The sequence below is a fragment of the Aedes albopictus genome, chromosome 2 (genome assembly GCF_035046485.1).
Source record: "Aedes albopictus strain Foshan chromosome 2, AalbF5, whole genome shotgun sequence".
Taxonomy (NCBI): domain Eukaryota; kingdom Metazoa; phylum Arthropoda; class Insecta; order Diptera; family Culicidae; genus Aedes; species Aedes albopictus.
The window spans coordinates 410,058,865-410,082,542 of NC_085137.1; the positions used below are offsets into that span (position 1 = coordinate 410,058,865).

The 23,678-nt window shown below is 38.7% G+C and overlaps 1 protein-coding gene across 1 annotated transcript in view; it reads left to right on the forward strand.

Moving 5' to 3' along the window:
* LOC109417983 (uncharacterized) overlaps positions 1-23,678 on the forward strand; it is a 515,951-nt gene that overhangs the window by 481,817 nt on the left and 10,456 nt on the right. Inside the window, exons 3-4 of the mRNA XM_062853432.1 lie at positions 18,004-20,812; positions 21,288-22,074. Of these exons, the coding sequence (XP_062709416.1) occupies positions 18,004-20,812; positions 21,288-22,074 (3,596 nt within the window). The remainder of the gene's footprint in view (positions 1-18,003; positions 20,813-21,287; positions 22,075-23,678) is intronic.

The window sequence follows — 23,678 nt, forward strand, 5'->3', positions numbered from 1 at the left end:
CGCGGTTTGGAGGATTTTAATCTTAAAATAACTCAAAAAGTACATAACTTGAAAAAAAATTGGACAACATATTCGTAATCAGCGACCCCGAATTTAGTAAGTAAGGGTATTTTCAACACAAACGAACATTGATCACTGACATGATCAATGTTACCCCAAATCAACAAAATCAAAAATTAGTTTAAAAAGTCTATTTAAACATGTTTAAAAGTTTAACAATACTTTTTCGCGTAGCTTAACACATAATCAGAGGACCAGTACTTGTTTTAAAAATATAAAACATGTAACATTTGCATTAACAAGAGAATTATTCAAGAAAGATCGAAAATTCTGATCAATGTTACCCCGGATTACGGTACTCAAAACATTATGAGATACAACAGAGGTAATCGTGGAAGAAGTACATCGATAAAATAAAGATATACAAGAGTAGAGCTTGTAGAGCTTGAAGGTCTTAATTCCAGAATAGTTTGGATGACCTAGACCACCAAGTGAGTTGCTGAGTTATCAGAATTGCACTCTGAGGTTCTAAGAGTAGCGTAGATTATATTCCGCAAGCATAAGCTACAATAGAAATATCCTAAGATTTACAGATATTGCGACCCATACTTCAAAATACATTGGGTCCATTTGTATGCCAGTGGACACCCGAATAGCAACAAATACAGATACTCGTAATATAATGAGGTGCAACAGACACGATCGTGAAAGAATTATACCGATAGAGTGAAGAAAAACAAGAGTAGAGCCTGTAGACCTTGAAGTTCCTAATTGCAGAATAGTTTGGACAGCCTGGAATATCCCATGAATGTACCAAAAGCATTATAGATGTGCACTGAGGTTCCATCAGCAGTATAGACTACATTCCATGCAAATTTTTCAAAACTAAAGCATGATACAGTATGTAGATATTGTAACCCAAACTTCAAAGTGTATTGGAGGCCCTTTGCTTTTCACGGAATGCCCAACTACCACAATATCGAGTTGCTCATAGCATTGTGAGGTCTAATGGACATCAACGTGACTAAATTTCTTGAACAGAGTGAACACAAACGATGGTAGATGTTTTAGATCTTAAGAAAATGATTTCCAGAGTAGTTTGGATGACCTAGATCACCCAATTCATGTACCATAAATTTTCTAGGGGTGCTTTGAGGCTTTTTGAGTACCGTAGACAATGTTCTGTAATCATTCATCGTGTACAAAATTTGGTTGAGAATGTTAGATTTGTGTCACAAACTTCGGAGTACTTTGGAGGCCTTAGAATAGCTCTGGGATCAAAACTTCAACAGACTATGATGGTTAGTAATACATTGCATGTCTAGGATCAGTGAAAACTATTGATGATTAGCAAAACAATGAAATTTGAGCAAAAACATGTAGAATTTATAAAAACTACAAAAAAAAGCCACGTATTTTCGCCTCCCCGCAAAAGGGGGGAGGGTGCAAAGGGGGGAGGTACCATGCATTTTTTAGCACAACTATTCCCCTTGACTATAAAAAAAAATCCGGGGTAAAATGTTTTAAAACAAAGAAGATATTGCATTTCTACCAAAAGTAGATCGTCCCGGGTGTTTACGGGTTAATTAGATCTGAATCAATCGACTATAAAGTGAATAACACCTGGACCCATTGAGTACTTACGAACCCGAGTAGGTGGAAAAATCTGATGAATAGCATATTCAGTTATGATTTACTGAATTACTGAAGAGCAAAAACTGATATTGGTTTGATTGATATAAGAGGTAAAAGAACAGAAATAATAGCAAAATCTAATATAATGAACTACTCAATAATAGCTCGTTAAGATATTACAAGATCAAAACAATAGCAGACAAGATCTGTCACTTTTTTTTCTACAAAAAAAAAAATAAAAAAATGGCAGCATCCAGCATCGAACCTACGACCTTAGGATTCACAGGCGGCGATGTTTCCACTGTACTGTGGCTCACTGTTGTAAATAACTTGGGAATAAGAGCATGCGGTTCTTCGAAATGTGCCCTTTTCTGAGCTGTGGAAGGCATTTCACTAACATTGAGCCATCTCTATGAGTGTATGTGTTCCATTTTGCGCAGAAGAGCTGAACTTGTTCTTATGTAGAAATTTTCAGCTATTTCGACAAGAATAAAAACTAATATCATATCACTTTGAGCTATTCGTGTGATATTCATTAGAATTTTGAATAACTCATCAAAATCACATCGAGCTATGACAGCAAAAAGTGTTCGATTTGAGATATGATTTAGATATTATCGTCTACCCGGGAAGTGAATTAGACCTGAACCATTTAATTATGAAATTATTTAAATCTCGAGTGATATGAAATGAATTAACCCTGTATCACTTGAATATAAATTGAATTAGACCTAAATCTCATGATCATGAAGTGAATCGTATCTGAATCACATGAATATAAAGTAAATCAGATCTGAATCATTTGAATATGCAGTGAACCTGACATGTTTCAATTGAATGTGAAGTGAATAAGACCTGCATCACCTGTATATGAAATTAATCAGACCTGAATGCTCACTATCATTACCTAACGGCAGAATTGCGTACCAAATGGCTCTATCAACGAGATTCTGAACAACTTTGCCGAAGGCTCGAACTTTCTATCTTACCGGGATCGTGAGATAGAGCTCGTAATTTTTAAATGCTCACTAGCGTCACTTAGCGCCAGAATTGCGAACCAAACTGTTTGTCCTTAAATTTTGCATAAGTCTGCAAATATTGATCGTTGGCCAAAACAGATATAAAAAAATCGGAACATGGCTGAAACTACCGCCGTGCTTATATTTTGGCCAGCACTTATGTTAACCCTTCAGTAGTCGCGCTGTTGTATGTTGTACAACACGCTGAAAAAAGTTCGCTTCATGTACGCTGTAGTAGCCAACCGCGCGAATTAAGGAAGGTTAATGCAAACACTTTTTTTCCAGAAAATATAGCTTGATAGCTGTTTTGTGTAATAACATGCGTGTTAATATTTTCTAGGTTTGGATTCCGCTGTCTGGATATGTCAAAGAAATCCTCTGGAACATCATTGCAAAGATGTTGAAGCAATTTCTGTTAGGGATTCTTTTTAAAGTTTCTCGGGAATTCTTACATTGGGATCTTCATTGGGATTTCTTTAAGATTTTCTGCTGCGGTATCTTTAGTAGATCTCTTAGGGTTCTTCTATGTAATCTTTTATGATTTCACCAGAAGTTGTTTTGAGACTACTTAAGAGGTTTCTTCGTGATTCTTTTCGTAAATGTTGGATCTCGTTGGATCTAGTTGGATTTCGCTTGATTATTTCTTGGAATTCGTAAGAAGAGTTTTTGTGGGGATTCCTCAAGAGGTTTGTGGGGATTCCTCCCCTCTAAAATGCTACGTCATTTATGGACGACCCCGTATTGAAAACTTCGAAGAAATGCTCAGACTGAACACTCAGTCAAAGTTTATGCTAATTTATCTTTTCTATGTTATCTGGCATAAGCCTCCCAAGTTATGACCCTCCTCGTGTTAAATATGATCTGTCCATAGAATAGGGTCAGGAAGCATTTGGGCAGGGGGAACTATTTTGAGCACTGCTGTTATAACTCAGTCAATTTCAAACCGATTGACTTGAATTTTTGAACATGGCTAGATATTGTGCATATCTAATCGTGTCCCAAGAATTAAGTCAATCGTTTTAAAACTGACTGAATTATAGCAGCAAGTGCCCAAAATAGGTCTCCCTGCTCAAATGGTCCCAGACCCTAACAGATCAACTTTGGGATCATTTCCAAGATGCACACAGACCATTTCTTCATCTTCTCGGATAGTTTTACACAGAAAAAAAAATCTGAGAACTACAAATATTGAAACGTTTTAAGTTTCATTTCATTCAATTTTACATAAAAGAATTTCTTGCACGCAAAATTACAATCAAGCTCCATACTGCAGACAACCTGTGATTTTACAATCCGATGGAGAACAGTGAACTCGATGTAACAGTTTTGAACTGAGAAGTGCTATTGAGGCACTCCGGTCAATGAATCCTGTAAAACATCCATCTTACTTTCTTACAAAAATGAGAAAGTAGACGAGTGCACTGGTTGAAAGATCATACAAGATTATCTTTGTTTGAGTCTCCACACATTGCTCTTTTTATTTCAATGAGAAAGCGGACTCTCTCGCAAAGATGGGCGCACAGGAAGGCAAGAATTGTGATAGGAGATGATTTTTTTACATTTTGTTCGCCAGAGTTCTTTTTAAATTTTTAAAGTTAGCAAAATGATTGGCGAGATGGCCAACTGGGACGGTGGTTACATTTCATTATTCCTAATGTTTCCTTGCGAGTGAGGTGGTATGGTTTGGATGTAATTCGAAATTTGATTTGAGTGATGTCAATAATCATGGACATCGTCTTCCGATTTGCAATAGTACAAGGTAAAAATTCTGCACGCTCGATGTAAGGTAAAAATCTCCTAACTATTCAACATCCCAATCTACATGAACAGAAAAGCTTTTCCTTTGAAATCGCAATGCTGTCAGTGTTAATTTGAGAAGCAAAACAAAACCACTGGAGAAATCAACTGAAAAACACTTCGATTAGCAAAAATCATAAAATGATTTCGTGATGACTGTTTTGGGCATGAGACTAGATGACAGGTGGTAGAAAGTGTTTTGCTTCGATTCGCACCTCTCTAACAGGTGTGAAGTAGTGTAGTGGTATAACAGATGATCGTGAATCTCAAGGTCCTGGTATCGAATCTGGGTGCGGTGACCACTTTTTTAATTCTAGTTTTGAAATCAAAACATTGTCAACAACGAAATGAAGTTTCATTAAAATTGAAGGGGCCTTGGATGTTCTTATTCGAAAAATATTTAATTGACAACAAACTGATTGAACAGTAGTGCGAATTCAAGTGTCAAACAGTACATATCAGAGTGCAGTTTTTTTACCGTGTTTCTGGAGAAATCCCTGAAGGAATTACTGAAGAATTGCGGAGTTTCTTTTAGAGAAGCACTACGAGTGTTTGGAGAAGCGGACGTGGGTTGATTGGCAGTCAGCAAATTAGCTGACGCTTTTTTTTTAATTGAATGTTACCTATTTTTATTCATCTCGGAGCTTACAATAGTGCATTACCTAAGACATTTGCCAGTTCCCGGTGGAAATTTCAAAGAAGTTACATATACGAAAATTCAAGTATAGAAATTCACCGTTCTTCGGTTTGTTCCGTCAATCGTATCTTGCGGCACTAAACTTTATCTTTATTTGTGACAAACCCAATCTAAAATGCATGTGAAAACAACAGTTTAAAAATTATCAACGATAATCACTTCTTTTTATATTCAGATTGAAATCATGAAGAAAAAGTATGAAAATCATGAAGCGATAGCAACGGTTGGATATGGTTGCCAAATATATGAACCCACTGTTCACCAGGCAGGTAGGTTGTCATTTTCAAACCGATTTGGCAACGATTGGTGGGGTTCGTGCGTTATGAAGGAGGTTGCCAATTTGGGTTTACTCACGCATTGGTGGGCATCGTCTAAGCTCTTCTCCAACATGTTTGACGACTCCAGCTCATTGACTTTTGAGCTTCCCCGATGCCAACACTACACCATCTTTCTTCATTAGGGCCTTGGATTTCGCAAACACAACGTTGATGTCTGCTTTTGTCATTTTGCGCACTGCGATAAGATTCTCTGGATGATCTGTCACTAAGAGAACATTCCTCAACACTTCGGATCCGGATTGTATTGCCTCTGCTACCTTTGGATGTCTACCAAACTTGACAACTTGCAGAAACCGACTTGTACCACACTAGGTGGCTGCTGAGGAATCAAGCTATTGTCGTCGCGGTTGAAACCCGAAGTTTCCCCACACCCGACAATCGAATTTTCTCAAAATTCACGAAAAATCGTGAAAACTCCCTTATGTAATAAATGGACAGCCCCTTACGGCAGCATGGACTTATCCACGGTCTTTTTTTTCCGGAGTTGATCCTTCTTTTCTTCTGCAAATGCGGGTACTGTTTACAAAAAACTACATATTGATGAACATCCTGTGACTGAAAGTTCACTGGATTTTCACCGAATCTCGCCGGATGCGAGATGTGTGCAGTGATTTTAGTAAACATGACCCGCAGTTATCGTTTCACAGCATGCTGTCAGTTGGCGTGTGACGTCATCGTGGACAAGTTCATTTGAACCTCCCTTTTCTTAATTTTTGTTATCATCTTCCGATTGTTTTCAACAATCCTTCATTAAATTTGCATGTCGATCAAAGTAGGCGATCAAAACCTAAAACAGCTTAAAACGCTACGGAAACAGTTCAGACCATTACAGTGTCTATCAAACGTATTTATTGTTACGCAGCAAACCCTAGTTGGCGCCTTCCCAAATCCGTTGGACAATGTTGCATGGACTTCTTCCATGGATTCTAACAATAAAACAAGCCTTTAATTCCCTTAGGAAGGTTTAAAATTAACCGAAACCGTCGGAAGTTGAGACAAACTTGTTTTTGCTGCTGTCATCGAATGCAATAGCCAAGAGAATTCCAAATGTACATAGTTTGGCATAATAAAAACGTTATTCCTGTTCCAACCACTGTACGAACTTTTCTCCGATAAACCAATAGGTTGTGCCCAGGAAGTTACTGAAGATAGTACAGAAGGAAGTATTGAAGTGTTATTTCTAAAATGGCCCGAAAATATGTGTCTCCGAAGGATTTTGGGCCGCTGAATCCGGATCCGGGCTCAGATTTGCTCCAACACGTCGCAATTTTGAGCTATACCTCAATTTATAGGGCAAAATATGCGATTTTGGGTTTTTTTGACTGCAAGCCATTAAGCATGCAAATATTTTTTTAAGCAATCAAAAGGGTAATTGGTCAATTAACATCTAAATTAACGACTCATGCAAAATATTTCGTTTTACCTAATCAAATTTTATAGATTTAAGCATTTTATGTTAGTATTAAAACTTGCATGCAACTTTTGGAGGGTGACTTGTATGGGAAATATCGTACCTAACATAAATAGCTTAAAACTATTAAATTCGATTTGGTAAAACGAAATATTTTGCATGAGTCGTTAATTTAGATGTTAATTGACCATTTAACATTTTGATTGCTTAAAAAAAATATTTGCATGCTTTATGGCTTGCAGTCAAAAAAGCCCAAAATCGCATATTTTGCCCTATAAATTGAGGTATAGCTCAAAATTGTGACGTGTTGGAGCAAATCTGAGCCCGGATTCGGATCCAGCAGCCAAAAATATGTCAGAGACACTTAAGACCAAGCCCACCCGTGGGCTTAATACTACACACGCAACAGCACGTCGTTAACGATTTTTAATTTCGTTATCAACCCATTTTCGCACCGGTCGTTCGTTTCCATGTGAGTAAAATAATGATCGGTCGCCTTTGCGCACCGGTGGTCTCTATTCTCTCCGTACCATCGGTTTTTTGCACTTCTGTAAATCATCGCAATATTTTGTGTATTTCTATGGGGTTATTGCAAATCTTATTCAGTATAATAATTTGTGCTCATATTATGAAAGATGGGGTTTTGGATAAGACTGAAAACTGTTAGTAAAAATTGAATTCAAATAAATTATTCTCTTGGAGATTTGTACCAGAGATTAAAGATATCATTTTCTCAATAATTAATGATTGTATTTAATCCTGGAATTCAAGCAATCTTTTTTTAAATTATATGTTTGTTGCTTACTGTATGACTTGTAGGTTGAATTTTTATCTAAAATAATATCCATCTCTTTGATATCCATGTTACCTTTCTCGCAAGAAATTTATCTGAATTTGAGATTATGAGCATCTTTTTTAATAATTAGGTTTATTGAATAATTACATCCCTTGCATTTCCAACACATTTATAACGTAGTTGTCACCTTCACAACCTCGCGTAGGTCAAGATTCTTGAATCCTGGTCATAGTAGAAGCTGTCTTCTAACAGTCTGTGATAAATTTGCGCAACCTTTTTTCATTAACGTGTATTTTAACATCAGCTAATTCTATACTCAGTCACAACCTGTTAGTTACAAAGCATCACTCGCAAGCCTTAATATATATTGCGATCTTTTGGATGCTGGTATATGAATATTTTGTTGGAAGCAGATTCTATGCGCTTGAAGTAGACTGCGTATTTGTCAAAGTACATAATGAGCCCACTCTCCTTTTTGGCACTTCATACAACAATTGTTGTATTTTAACATCCAACGCCTTGCTTTTGCTATAACGAGGAACCTACAATATGGCAGTCCTGCACACCGCCTATTTTAATTGGTGAAACTTGGCAGCTCGACTACATTTTTTTAAGATTTTTATCGGTATGATTTAGTTTTTGCAAAAAGAAATAACTGTAGTGTTTCTATGATATCTGAGTTGAGTTAGGTACAGTCAATGCATCTTTGAAAAATCGTAACTACTCTTATCTAATCTCATACATACGCGGAATCACCCTGGAAAGCAATCGTGTTACTTTTCTTGTCAATACTGATGCTTGCAGCATATCAGAGATATGACACATGCATCAAAGCGGCCTGGTCTACTGCGTTGTATTTACGCGCAAAGATGATTCTTCGAAATACTTGGAGTACAGAATATTTTATTTCGGCAAGGTACTTCTCGAATTTACAGGGGAGGAAGGATGCGTGGACGGTGAAGTTACCCATTTCGCACGCTTTCTTCCTAATGTCTCGTTTATTTAATTTATATTTTTAAATTTATATTTAATAAACTACCCACTGACGACCACCATTTTCAAAAACAGCAATCAAACCAAAACTCTTTTGCCTTTTTGAAATATACACGACAAAACGAAACGCGAGACACAGCTCTTTCAAAGCGGAGGATCTCAGATCTCAGCCCGGAAAGTGAAGAAAGAAAACCTTGTAGTCACTTATTACCGTCAAATGGTTTCTTTTCGGGTTAGAAATACGCACATCTTCTCACCGGAATCTGCGTCCGATGACGATAATTTTGAAACTTGTCGGAACGAACTTCGCGATTTATTTATTTGGACATTTTTCTAAATGTGCGAAACTAAGCTTTACTTGCTGCGTAGAAAACCCGGCTTAAACATGAACGTGTTAAAACAGCAAAACTCACTGAATCACTATACATTTCTTCAAATATTAGTTTCGAAACGATCGGCCGATTCAAAAACTAAAGGTGCGATTATGAGCAATCGTAACTATTTTTAAGAGAAAATCAATACATTTTCGATAAGCATGATCCTAAAATTGGCGAAGAATCGAAAACTTTATTCATAACATACTTAAGCAAAGCTTGTCAATTCAAACCTATTATTTTTCTGCGTTTGTATTGTCACTCTATCACAATTCTATGTCAGACAATTTGTTGTGTTATTCGTGCAACGATCTATGATATTGATTGGTTGAAAATTTCAAATATTTGATGCAAGCTAAAATATATTCCTACCTATACAAAACAAGAAAATCATTCTCTAGAAACTATATACCTGGCAACAAATCCATACTCATGTTCTTTCGTCTCCTCTTTACGCTACCCAGAGAGCTAAACGCGAGAGAGCGCACGAGCCTACGGATAGAGACCGTACTTTGCGTGTCTCTATATTCTAAGCCCTGCTACGAACCGTACGTAAACTTTTCGCTTTCGAGCCCTACTTAGCAGCGACCGGTGCGGTTCGCTTCTTTGTTCGGGGCTCTACTTAACGTTAAAACGCTTGATTGAGCCCATGAGTGGGCTTGGTCTAAGTTTGCTTTTGAGACAGACCAAAAGTTAAATTTTGTTACGCTGTGTAATCGCTACTGGTATAAGTTGTAAAGATTTGTTCAAGCTGGCATCAAGCAAAGCTTTGACCTTTGAAATCTGATTCCTGAAACCCTGAACTTGTGGTACCGACGGATGATGCATCTCAATTTTGACAGCCTACATCGTGTGAAAAACGGAATACAAGTATCTGATACCACAACGATAAGCGTAGACATGGAGCGTAAAATCTTTGCAATGGGAAATTACGTAAGAGGTAAGAGAGTTCAATAATAAGATCATGTTGAAAAACTGCCCAACTAAGGTGATATTAGCAGAAATTCATATAAAACCTCTGCAGAACGTGAGGATCAAGACACTACGAGAAACAATTGGAATTCTACCAGATCTTGCCAAGGAGGAGTGTTGAAGTACGTCTGATAGTGGCCAATAAGACTAAAAAGTCTAGTAATTTTATCGTTTTACTAAATTTTGAGACTTAATGTAATTATCGCAAGACAGAGCTCAGATTTAAACCACAAACCGTCCACTTCCCCGGAGGATCCAGTTTTCAGGAGCACCTTTGATAGTGGCCAAAATGACGAAAAGCATATTTAATATGCTCGAAATGTCTTCTAGAGTTCTTGTTTTGCATAATCTTGAAGTTTAATATGTTGCAAATAGTATTTTGACTAACATCACAATGTGGTCACTATAAACTCTAAGGCCTTATTCTTTTTCTTGGCGTAATGTCCCCACTGGGACAAAGCCTGCTTCTCAGCTCAGTGTTCTATGAGCACTCCCACAGTTATTAACTGAGAGTATCTTTTGCCAATGGCTATTTTGGATGTGTATATCGTGTGGCGGGCACGAAAATAGTCTATTAGGTTGTCCCAAAATTGCACATGGTCGAAAAGCTTGGGGGCTCACCCTGCAAATGATAGCTAAGGGTGTTAGAAACAAACTTTTGTATGACGGCAACTTTCAGAAAAGACGTGTAGAGGTCGCCCCGGCGAGATTTTTGAAAAATGGCCATTTTTCGTAATAAATTTTATACAAATATTTTTTACCGTACAAAAATTGGCAATACCCAGTATTTTTATATTTTTTACAGCTTGATATGGATCCAAACTACCTGGGAAAAATAATTAACGACATGTTTTGCAGGTTACTTTTTAATACTGAATTTTTGAATTTACTAAAATTTGTCATTTTTTGATATACTGTGCATTTTACCCATCATAAAAAGTATCTGAACCTAATGCTAATTTAAAACAATTTCTTTGAACAGATAGGAAATTTTATGAGGAAAAACTTTGCCGAAGACAGCATTGCGTTTTTTCTATCCGTTTTAGAGTTATTCACGATTTACTATTTGGTGAAATTTTGATTTTTAGGTATTTTTTTTTAATCACAAAAGAACTGCCCAAAAACACATACAAAGTAAAAAATCACGTATACTCGCCAAGTTTTTGTCTTCATTGTGTTTAGGAATTATGGTGGCATCATTTATTGAATTTTGGTTTCAGTTGACAAATCCATTTTCTTTGATATAGAAAGGTACCTACTAGCGATAAACTTTATCATTAGGTACCATTTTTAGATGCCTCAGTAGGCCATGGCATTTACGGTTATGTACTGACAATGGTTTATACGAGCATAATACACAATCGAACGCATGGCACATTTCCATATCATTTAAAAGGTGATACATTCCGCAAAACATGCTTGTTTTGGGTTTCAATGATGTTGTTCAAATTGTTCAAAGACATGAATAAAACGTTCAAGTAGTCCCTATCATTTTGATCAACATATAGGACGTAAAAAATGACATCACTTGTTTACGTCCAAAACTGTTGTTTACCAATAATAGCCTACCTTGTCTTATTGTATGCCGTGTATGTGTTATGGTAGTCAAATTGTTCTAACCTTCGATAACATTACGTTAACTCACTGGTTCATCCCGTTTCAATTTGCCTCGGTGTTGATAAGATAGTTCAAGTAAGTAAATGTAAAAAAAGACATGCTCTGCTTTTTAGAATGTCTTGAATTGGAACTTAGTATCTAAAAATTGCTATTCTTACGTAAGATTTTCATAATCGCGATTTGAATTTGGTATGGATCAACGTATTCGCCTTTATTCACTTTGCCAATGTTTCCTGGGCTGTTTCACTGGTTCAGGACTTTCTACACGGAGAAAAATAATTGAGAATTTCGACAGGAAAGTAAGATAAACGCGAAAATATGGCTCAACATTTTGTGGAAAATATCTTTAAAAATTCAATGGGCAGTACGAAGCTTGTCAAGATATCTAGCTTTTTAAGAAATCTTTGCTAGTTAATTTCTATATGAAGGGATTGAATAACAAAAAAAAATCAAATATGTTGACACCATAATTCCATAACACAATCAAGACAAAAACTTGTTGAGCATACGTGATTTTTTACTTTGTATGTGTTTTTGGGCAATTCTTATGTAACATTTTTAGAAAAATACACAAAAAATCAAATTTCACCAAATAGTAAATTGTGAATAACTCTAAAACGGATAGAAAAAACGCCATGCTGTCTTCGGCAAAGTTTTTCCTCATAAAATATCCCATCTTTTTATGGAAATTGTTTTAAATTAGTATTAGATTCAGATACTTTTTATGATGGGTAAAATGCATAGTATATCAAAAAATGACAAATTTCAGTAAATTCAAAAATTCAGTATCAAAAAGTTACCTGCAAAACATGTCGTTAACTATTTTTCTCAAAAAGTTTGGATCCATACCAATCTGTAAAAAATATAAAAATAGTGGGTATTGCCAATTTTTGTACGGTAAAAAATATTTGTATGAAATTTATTACGAAAAATGGCCGTTTTTCAAAAATCTCGCCGGGGCGACCTCTAAACGTCATTTCTGAAAGTTGCCGTCATACAAAAGTTTGTTTCTAACACCCTTAGTTATCATTTGCAGGGTGAGCCCCCAAGCTTTTTGACCATGTGCAATTTTTGGGACAACCTAGTCTATACCCTTTCCATTACGTGAAGTTCCTAAACCGAACCCGTAAACCTTAGCATAGTCATGCGTATACAGCTGTGGATATAGGAAACGTTGAGCTCTAAGGAGGCTACCCCACGAATTCCCGAACTACACCGAAACCATGACCGCTTCCGTAGGGGAGACTGGGGAGACTTGATCCCTTTTTTCTTAATTTGCCTGTAACTTCAAGAAAAACACAAAACTTGATCCGTTTTTCATACAGAATGGAAGGTAAATATCTCTTGCAAGTTTATACACAACAGAAATACTTTAAATTATTGTTAAAGTTTTCAAAACTGTGTTTTAATGGAGGCATGTCTTATGATGTATTTTTCAAAAATGGGCCACAATTGATCCCCTTTTGAGCACATGGTTAATTGAAAGGGAAAATAACTCCAGAAGCTTCCTATTCATTTTCATTTCAAGTTTTCTTGTATTTTTGATGAATATGGTGAATTTGAAATTATAAGCTTACCTTAAATTGTTAAGGTTATGCTGTATTTTGAAAATGGGGAGACTTGATCCCTCTTTTTATGGTGTGTAATCCCGGATAAAAAATTACCATTCTTTACATGGTAAATATTATTAACAAATGACTGGTTTTATTGTTCACAATAAAACACATAGTAGATATATTGTTACTTTTTACAATAGAAATCAAGCCCATATAGTTCGTACAATAAGTGAACATTAGCTTTATTAGTAACTGATTGATTCGATTGTTTTTCAATAGTTCTATAATAATTTAAAGTTACTATCAGTAAAAAATAATTTAAGTTGTTTTTAAATAGTTGCAAAAGTGCCTGCAAAGTTCTCATGGACTTTTTATTAAAAAAGAGTTTATTTCTCAATTACACTTAAAAACAATTTGTAACAAATGAATAACAATAAGCATTATTGTTGCTTGGATCATGTTTGTATAATCAAATACAAAATCACTTGACACATTTTTTTATAGTTTTCGTTTTAAATTTGAGTACAGTAGATGTTTCGGTTATCAAATGTTATTCGCTAAAACTGACAGACGTCAAACAAGGGCCCATATAGCCGAGGCGGTAAACGCACGGGTATTCAGCATGACCATGCTGAGGGTGACGGGTTCGATTCCCGGTCGGTCCAGGATCTTTTCGTAAAGGAAATTTCCTTGACTTCCTTGGGCATAGAGTATCTTCGTGCCTGCCACACGATATACGCATGCAAAATGGTCATTGGCAGAGGAAGCTCTCAGTTAATAACTGTGGAAGTGCTCATAGAACACTAAGCTGAGAAGCAGGCTTTGTCCCAGTGAGGACGTTACGCCAAGAAGAGAGAGAGAGACAGACGTCAAGCCGTGTTGGCAGAGGAAGCTCTCAATGAATAACTGAGGAAGTACTTATAGAAAACTAGCTGAAAAGCAGGTTTAGCCAAGTGAGGATGTTAAGACAAGAAAAAGAAGAACAATAATTTTTCTAATGTTTTCCAATAAATTAAAGGAATCTAGTAAATAGTAAACTGCGATTGATAACAATACAAATACAATTAGTTTAATGGGGTCAATTGAACCGATGTTAAAATAAACATGCAATAATATTTGTTGTTATGTAAACACATTTCTCCTTTGAAAAACCAAAGAATTCATATTTCTCGGTAACATTTTTCTCCAGCATTTACAGATACTAATGGCCACATGAATTGTGAACGATTTATGATATGGATCATACGACCTGAGGTCTGACTTGTGATATTTGGCAGTTATTTGAAAAGATTGAAGATAGATCTTATCAACAGCTGCCAAGCAATACATACCAGACATACATCAGAGTGTTTGATTCTTATCATAAAATGTGCATATCATTCTGGCGGACGTTAGTGCTCGTAAATGCTGGATATAAATGTTAGCGGGAAATATAAATTCTATGGATTTTCAAAAGCGAAAACTGCTTACGAATAACAACAAATATTATTGTATTTTTATTGTAACAACGATTCATTTGACGCCATTTAATTAATTGTATTTGTATTGTAAGAACAATGAAAAAACATTAAGATATATTGTTATCTTTTGAAAATTGCCCTGAAAATGTCTCATAAAAACACAATACATTCTATTGTTTTTCGCGAAAAAGTGTATGAAAATTTTCTCAAAATTTTATGGTTAAGATACATAACGACCACCATTTTTTATTGTAAAAGTGCCATTTACCATTCGCCGAATGGTATAGAACAATAGGGGTGATGGTGAGTGTGTTGTGTAAATTACAATATGTTTAATGGTGAATATTTTTCGAAAAAATGGTGTTGTAACAATAAAATTTATCGTATTTTTATGATACTTTTTATCAGGGATAAAATAATAACTATCTGACAAGTTTTATCATTGAATACACTAGAATTCCGAGTAAATAGAGGCTTCCGAATAGAATTTTATTTTTCACATGTATAGTGTGTGTGTAATCCTCGAGGGATCAAGTCTCCCCATGCCGCTGTTGTATATACCAAGCTGCATTAATTAAAATATTTATAAAACAGCCTTATTTGAATAAATACGTTTGATAGTGTTTTATTTACACTATGTGCTGTTAAATTTTGACTCGATTTGGTTCAATTTTTACAAAGTTATTGAGATTTTTCGGAATCGCCTAAAAGATTTCTGAAGGACTGAAAACAAACCATCAGCCATTAAAAAAATGCAATGTACAATCAAAATCAAAACCAAAACATTGTCGTCTGTCAAGATGTAGTTTTGGAAAAAATATGCTAAAAGAAAACTGTTTTTGATTCCGAGAAAATATGGGGGGAACAAGTCTCCCCAGGGATCAAGTCTCCTCAGTCTCCCCTAAAGTTAACTCCGGTTTCCAAAATTGGAAGAAACTTGGTACAACTATTTAAAAAAAACTTTCGAAAATTGGTTGTTATTCTGATTCTTGATCTGAATGTTTAAGTTTTTGACGAAATGAAGGGTTGGAGACGTACGTGTTAGAATTACGGATCACATCTTGTATAGGTAGATTTTTAACCTGGCAACATCACCGGGTAGTATCGAGTATCTGAATATGAAATGATTCATTACACAGCGCAACATTTTTTTGTCTCAAGAGCAAACTTATGTGTCTCCGAAGGATTTTGGGCCGCTGAATCCGAATCCGGGCTCAGATTTGCTCTAACACGTCACAATTTTGAGCTATACCTCAATTTATGGGGCAAAATATGCGATTTTGGGCTTTTTTGACTGCAACCAATTAAGTAAGGCAATATTTTTTTTAAGTCATCAAAAGGTTAATTGGTCAATTAACATCTAAATTAACGACTCATGCAAAATATTTCGTTTTACCTAATCAAATTTGATAGATTTAAGTATTTTATGTTAGTATGAAAACTTGCATGCAACTTCTGGAGGGTGACTTGTATGGGAAATATCGTACCTAACATAAATCGCTTAAAACTATCAAATTCGATTTGGTAAAACGAAATATTTTGCATGAGTCGTTAATTAAGATGTTAATTGACCAATTAACCTTTTGATTGCTTAAAAAAATATTTTCTTGCTTAATGGCTTGCAGTCAAAAAAGCCCAAAATCGCATATTTTGCTCTATAAATTGAGGTATAGCTCAAAATTGTGACGTGTTAGAGCAAATCTGAGCCCGGATTCGGATTCAGCGGCAGAAAATCCTTCGGAGACACATAAGTTTGCTCTTGAGACAGACAAAAGGTTAATTTTTGTTACGCTGTGTTACTTGCAACAACTGCGCCAATTCATCTGTGCACTGCTCCCACATTGTCAACCATCTTCCAACGCATTTTCGAGCTTAAAAGGAAAATGTGTAGGAAAATCCCGATTCCAATGAGCTCGACGGGTCTCGTTTTGCCCACATTTGGCGGCCTTTGCGCTGTTGGTTGTAGGTAGGTATAGCTAAAACTTGTGCGGTTTCCCACTCAAAATACTCGACACGTTCCATGTAGGTACGTTCGTTCGAATGCTGGAACAAGATCGATGTACCTCGGACGGGAGCACGCGATTCTCAAGTGTGTAACTCAATCTGCAAACCGCAAAAGTGCTGGTTGGCACGCTGTTCCGCCGATACGGTCGCCTTCTCCGCTCATTCAGTCTATAGCGTGGTGGTTGGGCATTAGTATGGGACACGCTTGTATGGAAAAAATAAATCCTCGCTCCAGTTGACTTTTCTGATTCCATTTAGGTCCCATATGAACTGTGCAAAATTTCAGCGCAATCGGTGAAACTATAATTTAGCGCAAGCGGTTCAAAGTTTTCATAGGATTTACTATGGGAAAAGTTTCACCTTCAAAAAAAAATCCCAGAGGTCGCCCTTTGTCTCTTTAATTCAAATCGATCAACGCTTCTTGTAGATAAATCATTTATGAAACTTTCCTTCGAAGACCGCAAACCGATTGGATGCTTGTGGAAAAAGTTATTGATTTATTACCAATTAGTGATCCTACGAACGGCTTTTTGTTTTGTTTTGTCAGCAGCACTGCTGCTGCCGCTGTTGGATGGGGTGACGGGAGGTATCACCACCCCCAGAAACAGCAGCAAACAAGGCAGCAGCTACAGTGCTGCTGATAAAACAAAACAAAAAGCCGTTCGTAGGATCACTAATTGGTAATAAATCAATAACTTTTTCCACAAGCATCCAATCGGTTTGCGGTCTTCGAAGGAAAGTTTCATAAATGATTTATCTACAAGAAGCGTTGATCGATTTGAATTAGAGAGACAAAGGGCGACCTCTGGGATTTTTTGTTTGAAAGTGCAACTTTTCCCATAGTAAATCCTATAAAAACTTTGAACCGCTTGCGCTAAATTATAGTTTCACTGATTGCGCTGAAATTTTGCACAGTTCATATGGAACCTAAATGGAATCAAAAAAGTCGACTGGAGCGAGAATGTGATGTTTGTCCCATACTATTGGGCATCGGGCATGTGCCAATCCGGCTCGTTCAATTTTCATTGATCTCGCTCGGCTCGAGTAAAATTTCCAACGTTTATTTTTTCGACGCGAATGGAAACAAATTTTTGGATTGTTTGCTCTTCACAACTCGAGTTGAGTGCACCGTCGCCCTCCGTGCGGGAAATTACAGTAATTCTATGCACCCTTCCCTCTCTTGGAGGTCTATGCTTCGCTGCTGGTGTTTGAGGGTCGTGATCAATTGAACCCAAATTGCGTGTTATGTTTTTGGAAGTAGTAAAACACTTGACTCCGTGCGTGTTGTATGGTTTCGTTTCATTTTCCCCCTTTTCTGTTCGGTTTAATTTCAGATCCAATCGGTGAGGATGCTGCAAGCGATAGCGACGTGAGTGCTGGAGTTGGCGGCTATCGTTTACAACAAGAGGAAGATCCACTTGAAACGCGGAAACAGTCGGAAGTGCTGAAACATATTACAGAACATCACTTCCCAAAACAGACACACGTCGGCTACTATGCGGAAGAGGAGGTGGATGGCAGTGGTATAGTGAGTCTGGTGAAACAGTGCCGGATCGATAGGAATAATAACGAGACCAGCACAAACGTCGCGATGATGGTGGCCAAGTTCGAGCCGGGGAAGGGTTATAGTGGGAAGCAGAGGGTGGACGAAATAGAAACAAGTGATTTCGATACGGCTAGTGTAAGTAGCAGTAGTTTGGGGAGTGTGCGCAGCAGTTCTGCTTTCAGTGAAGGAAGCCGGGGGGATACTGAAAGTGTGGGAAGCTATGCCAACGAGAAGATGGGACCAAATGTGATAGGGACTGGGGAGAGTCACGTGGTGACTGCTGGAAATGCTACGATTACGATTAACATTATCAATAAGTCTGCCGTTGAGGATTGTGATACGAGGCCGTTGAAAACGGGTCCGGAAATGAAGGCTGTGCATGTGCAAGTTCCGGAGTGTGAGAGCGAATCGGAGCGAGGAGTGGAATCATCCACGGGGGACGAAGAAGAGTCAACTGATTGTGAAAGGGGACAAGAGTTACAGAGGACAGTCAGACGAAATTCTGGCTTTATTTCGCCGGAACTTAGAAGTGATTACAGCCATTATGACAGTTCGCTGTTCCAAACTGCTGAGAGTCAAGAATTTCTGGACTGCAAAGGCAGTATGGATTCATCCTACACCGGCTACAATGATAGCTCGGAAGAAACCGAGCAGAATGAGGATGAAGTCGATGGCGATCACCACCACAAACAGAGTCCAAAGGTCGTGACCCAGGAAATCATCGATGATGAAAACGAACCCATGATCAACATCATCCAGGAAATGACCCGCGACATGCAAGTCACTTCCATGGTCATTCTCAACAAAGCTAAAATCAAAGAACATCGCAAATCGCGATCAGCGGAGAAAAAGGAGCGGCAGAAAAGCGAAAAGAAGAAATTGGAAAATTCGCATCTCAGTCGGCAAAGAATAATCGACGATAATTTCTGCAACGAAATTCTCGATTCAACACATCAATTTGACCGCTTGTATGGAATTACCCGTAAAGCCGCCGCGGTTGATGCACCCAAGGAAGTTTTGAGTGATTCAGCGTTGCAGGCTTCCCTAGATGGAGACGAATCATTTGACTCCTCTATGTCTTTCGGAAAGTTGGAAGGAAAACCACGGTATTCAGGACGACCTATCGGGAAGTTGATGGCCAAGCGCTTGAGGAAACTCGATAAGCAAAACAACTGCAAGTCGGATGTTAATTCGGATTCTTCCGCATCCAACTATGCCAATGGACCGAAAAAACCTCCAAGGACGTTTGCCTCGGCCCGGAGTCATCATTCCAAATTCGGATGGGTCAAACAATCGGGTTCATCTACGGATGCAAGCTCCGGGAAACCGAGTTGTCCCAAATTGGAAGACCTGGACTCAGATCCGGATCTCATCGGCTGGAAGTTTGACAAATTGGATAAGCTTGAGAAACGTGAGAAAACGGAAAAATCACACAACATCGGATGGGTCATGCCAAAGGAACGTACTAACGAATCTTCTATTCCTCCACAAATCTACAACATGTTGAACTACTCAGAAGATGAAGATCGGAAACGCTCTATCAAAACTTCCAACTCGAAAGCAGCACCTCAAGCTTCCTGCTGTCATCGCCGTGAGTCCGAGTTAGGTCCGAAGCTGGATATTGATACGGTGGATTATGCACCGGAAACTCCACGCCGCAAGTCCTCGTCTAATTTGGATTTCGAACAGTTTGCAATCAACACCACTATCAAAAGCACACCTCATAAATCTCTACACTTTCCAGCGAACAGAAGAAGGACGGAGCAGTTCCTAGAAACGGAACGGGGCGAATCTCGCCGGCGACACAGTAGTAAAGAGCACCGACGCCGCACGACCGGAGATTTTCTGGAACGCGAACGTGAAGCGGAGTCGCGTCATTTTTTAGAAGACGGCCGAAGAAGTGACCACGACCCGGATAGTCCGGAAAAATCCGAACTCTGTCGAAAGTGCAGTGGAAAATCCGAGAAGAAATCCTTTCGCAAGGCCGCGGTCAGCCGAACAAAATCATTTTTCGAAGCTTCCAAGAGAAAGATTCACAAGATAAGCAAGGATAAGCAGAAGTTTGAAACCCCGAAAAAGTACCACCTGGGCATCAACCTCAACAAGGAAAACTCCGTCAAAAAGCAGCTGCACAAACACCTGGGCTACACTCCGGACCACATAAGGTGTGGATCCTGCCCGAAAGATTCCACAATCGTTCGGAACAACCTCACGCATACGTACTCTGCTCCGGCCCGTATACCAGCCGACAAGACAAGTCCCCGCTCCAAGCAACCCGTACGAACGACTCTCAATCTCTCCGATAACGAAGATCGCAAAAAGCAGCAAAAACCTCACGAAATGAAGTTCCTGAAAACGCTAAAAAACCTCCGGATATCGCCGAAGAAGCTGTTCAAACCCAACGATAACGAACCAACGAAACAAAGCCCGATGAATTCAAGCTCACCGCGGCAGCACGGAAACTTCCAATCGTACGACGATCTCAATCTGGACAACGTGGCACAGATGGGAGACTTCCTGAACAACGTTCGGTGGGCCATGGACAGCGAAAGATTGGATGGGCGCGAACAACCGGTCGGCGTGCACGGTGCAGCAAGGTATGTAATGTGAGGGTTATTTCTTTTATGTACCTACCTACTATGTAATTAACATTTAGGGGGGAATTTCCTGGCGATCCAGTAGGGTAAATCGCCAATTGTTGCACAGCTAAAAATTCGCCAATTGTTGCACACCTCATAAGAATAACATGGAGTGTGCAACAATAGGCGAGTTTTTAGCCGTGCAACAATTGGAAAATTACCCTAATAGTATTATACCTAACCAAATGTATGGTAGCAGTTTAGGGTGAAGAGCAGAACATGTGTAACATAGGAGCGATTTCTTCACCTTGGCTTACGCTTATACGCCGAAATGACGAAATTAGCCCTAATATCACTATAGTTTGTTCTGCCTTCCTTAAGTGCTGTGTCTCTCTGGTTTGGTATAACGTTGGGGCTGGATTTCGATTAGTTTCACCTTTTTTCATAGTTCCAAACCGGAGTTTGACGCTACATTCTTGTTTTGTTTCCCCAGATCAAGGCCTCGGCACATCTCTACCAGCAGCGAATTTCTGGACCGGCATCCGGTCGAGCGCCAATTGTTGCAAGTTGCGGCCGATCTGCACCGGGAACCGATCTACCAGGAAATCTCCCCAAAGAACAACAAAACCATCATCAATGAGTTCATCAGCGGGGAGACCAACAGTCGGTATCTGATGATCAACAACAACCCGAACGCAATCTACGCCACTGTGAATAAAACGGCCAAGAACCTAATCAAAAGAAAATCCCTGGATAGTGTATGCGAAGAACCGGTAGTGCAACGTATCAGCGAGAAAAAGGTTAATGCGCAGTCGAAATCGGCTTCCCCGGCCCGACTGAGCACCTTATCCAATAGGGAATCGCGTAGGGCCAGCAGTGGACTGAGACGATCCCTGTTCAACAGTAGTATAAACAGTGGCGATCGTTCGCTTTCTTCCGTGGAAGAAAGTAACGGAGTGTTGCTAATGCCGGCTCAGGATACCGAAGACGACGAAACGCTGGCGATGGTGACAGCACTGGAAGTGCATGAAGACATTATTGTTCCCAAGAGTGCTGGAAATGTGGGGGCCAGTCCTAGACGGAGTGGAGAAAATACCCACGCCGAAGAGTATCGGACTTTCAGGAACGATCTTCAGTCAGAGAACTGCGGAACACGGGGACGAGGAGGAAGCAGCGGGCTAACGTGCGAAGAACAGCTGCTGCAGACGGGGATCATTATGGAGGAGGGAACAAGCGGCGGCAGGGTAGCACCGCTTGGGAGTATCGATAGCGATGATGAGGTGAGTTGTCTAATTCCTTTTATTTGAACTAGTTATTCTTTCTCTTTTTGTCGTAACGTTCCTACTGGAACAATGTTTGCTTCTTTTAACTGGGACGAAAAATGCAATGCATTTAATGCCGTTTTTCTTTTTGATCCAGTTCCAACTTCCCGACTTCGGTTTCGCTTGTACTAAAGTTTGTTTGACGTTGTTTGTTTACACATTTTCCGCCAATCCAGTTCCAATCCAGGTTAAAAAAGAAAAACGGCATAAGTTTTGTAATGTGTGTATTACAGTACAAAGGCTTTGACCAACATGCTGCAGGTATCAGGTATCAGAAGGTCGGCCCCAGAGGTACATTATCCTCCGTTTGGGGATATTTGTTCCATTGTCGTAATACAAGCCTATTTTATCATCTATATTAGGGAAATAGAGGTAGTGATAGGTAGGGAAAAAGGAAAGATACTTTGGAAGAGAGCACTAATGCATAAGCGTACCACAATGGGTTTCAACACCGCCCTGAAAAGGGCACTGTAATAACGCATAAAAAGTAAAGAGAGCATATAGTTCTTTTTGCAATTTCTCATCGTAATAGGCTGTTTTACCTCACGCAAATCTGACAGGAAAAGGCCTACTTTCCCACACTAAATTAACAGTGCTGTAATGGTTCATTACAGCACTGATTTGCGTTCGTAATGAACCGTTACAGCACTGATCAAATTTTGTGTGTCCAGTCCGGTACCCAATAATATTCATAACCGTGTATTTTTTCCGTGTAAATTGCCTTTTGTAAATTATATTTAGCGTGTTACACTGATCTGACAGCTCTGACAGTAAAGGGCTAAACATAAATTACGTAAAGTGGGTACCTAGGATTGTTCACAATCTGCGAACTTGACTGCGGAAAAAATCGCGACCATGACGCCGCTGATAACATCCTGAAGATTCAGCTTTCTGAAGTCAGTCTCACAAAGTGTGTATCGAGTACTCGAAAACGCAGTTGCGCAAAAACTGCACAGTTACACATCAAATGATACGAAGTGTCATAATTGGATTCGCAGCTATCACATACAAATGAATCAGCTTGCTGAATATTCTCCATGTGATAGCTGAGTCGGCAGTGGGCAGCCAATCATTTGAACAGCATACTTTTTTTTTTTTTTTTCTGTATTATCGAGATTTTTAGCCCTAGGCTAGTTCATCTCGGGACCCACGCTTTACTTCCCTTCCGAAGGAAGAACTCACATTTTGCGAGTTTGTCGGGAGTGGGATTCGATCCCAGGTCCTCGGCGTGATAGTCAAGTGTTCCAACCATCACACCAGATCCGCTCCCCTGAATGAACAGCATACTGCAATTCTGTTTTGGCAGATTTGTAAGATACTTCACCAACCTTGAAGATGACTCAGTACAATACAATTTTGTTTGACGAAATGACTCCCAACTATTCCAGGATTGTTCTTGCTGAGTGACAGCCCAGGTGTCAATCTATAGCTGTACCCAACACTTCGATATCGGAATAGCTGGTTCAGAGCCATTGGAGTTATGTTATGCTTCAGTGACGGCTAACTCATCAGCCAATTCATTTCCAGCGATGGAAGAATCACCAAATACCCAGACAAGGTCA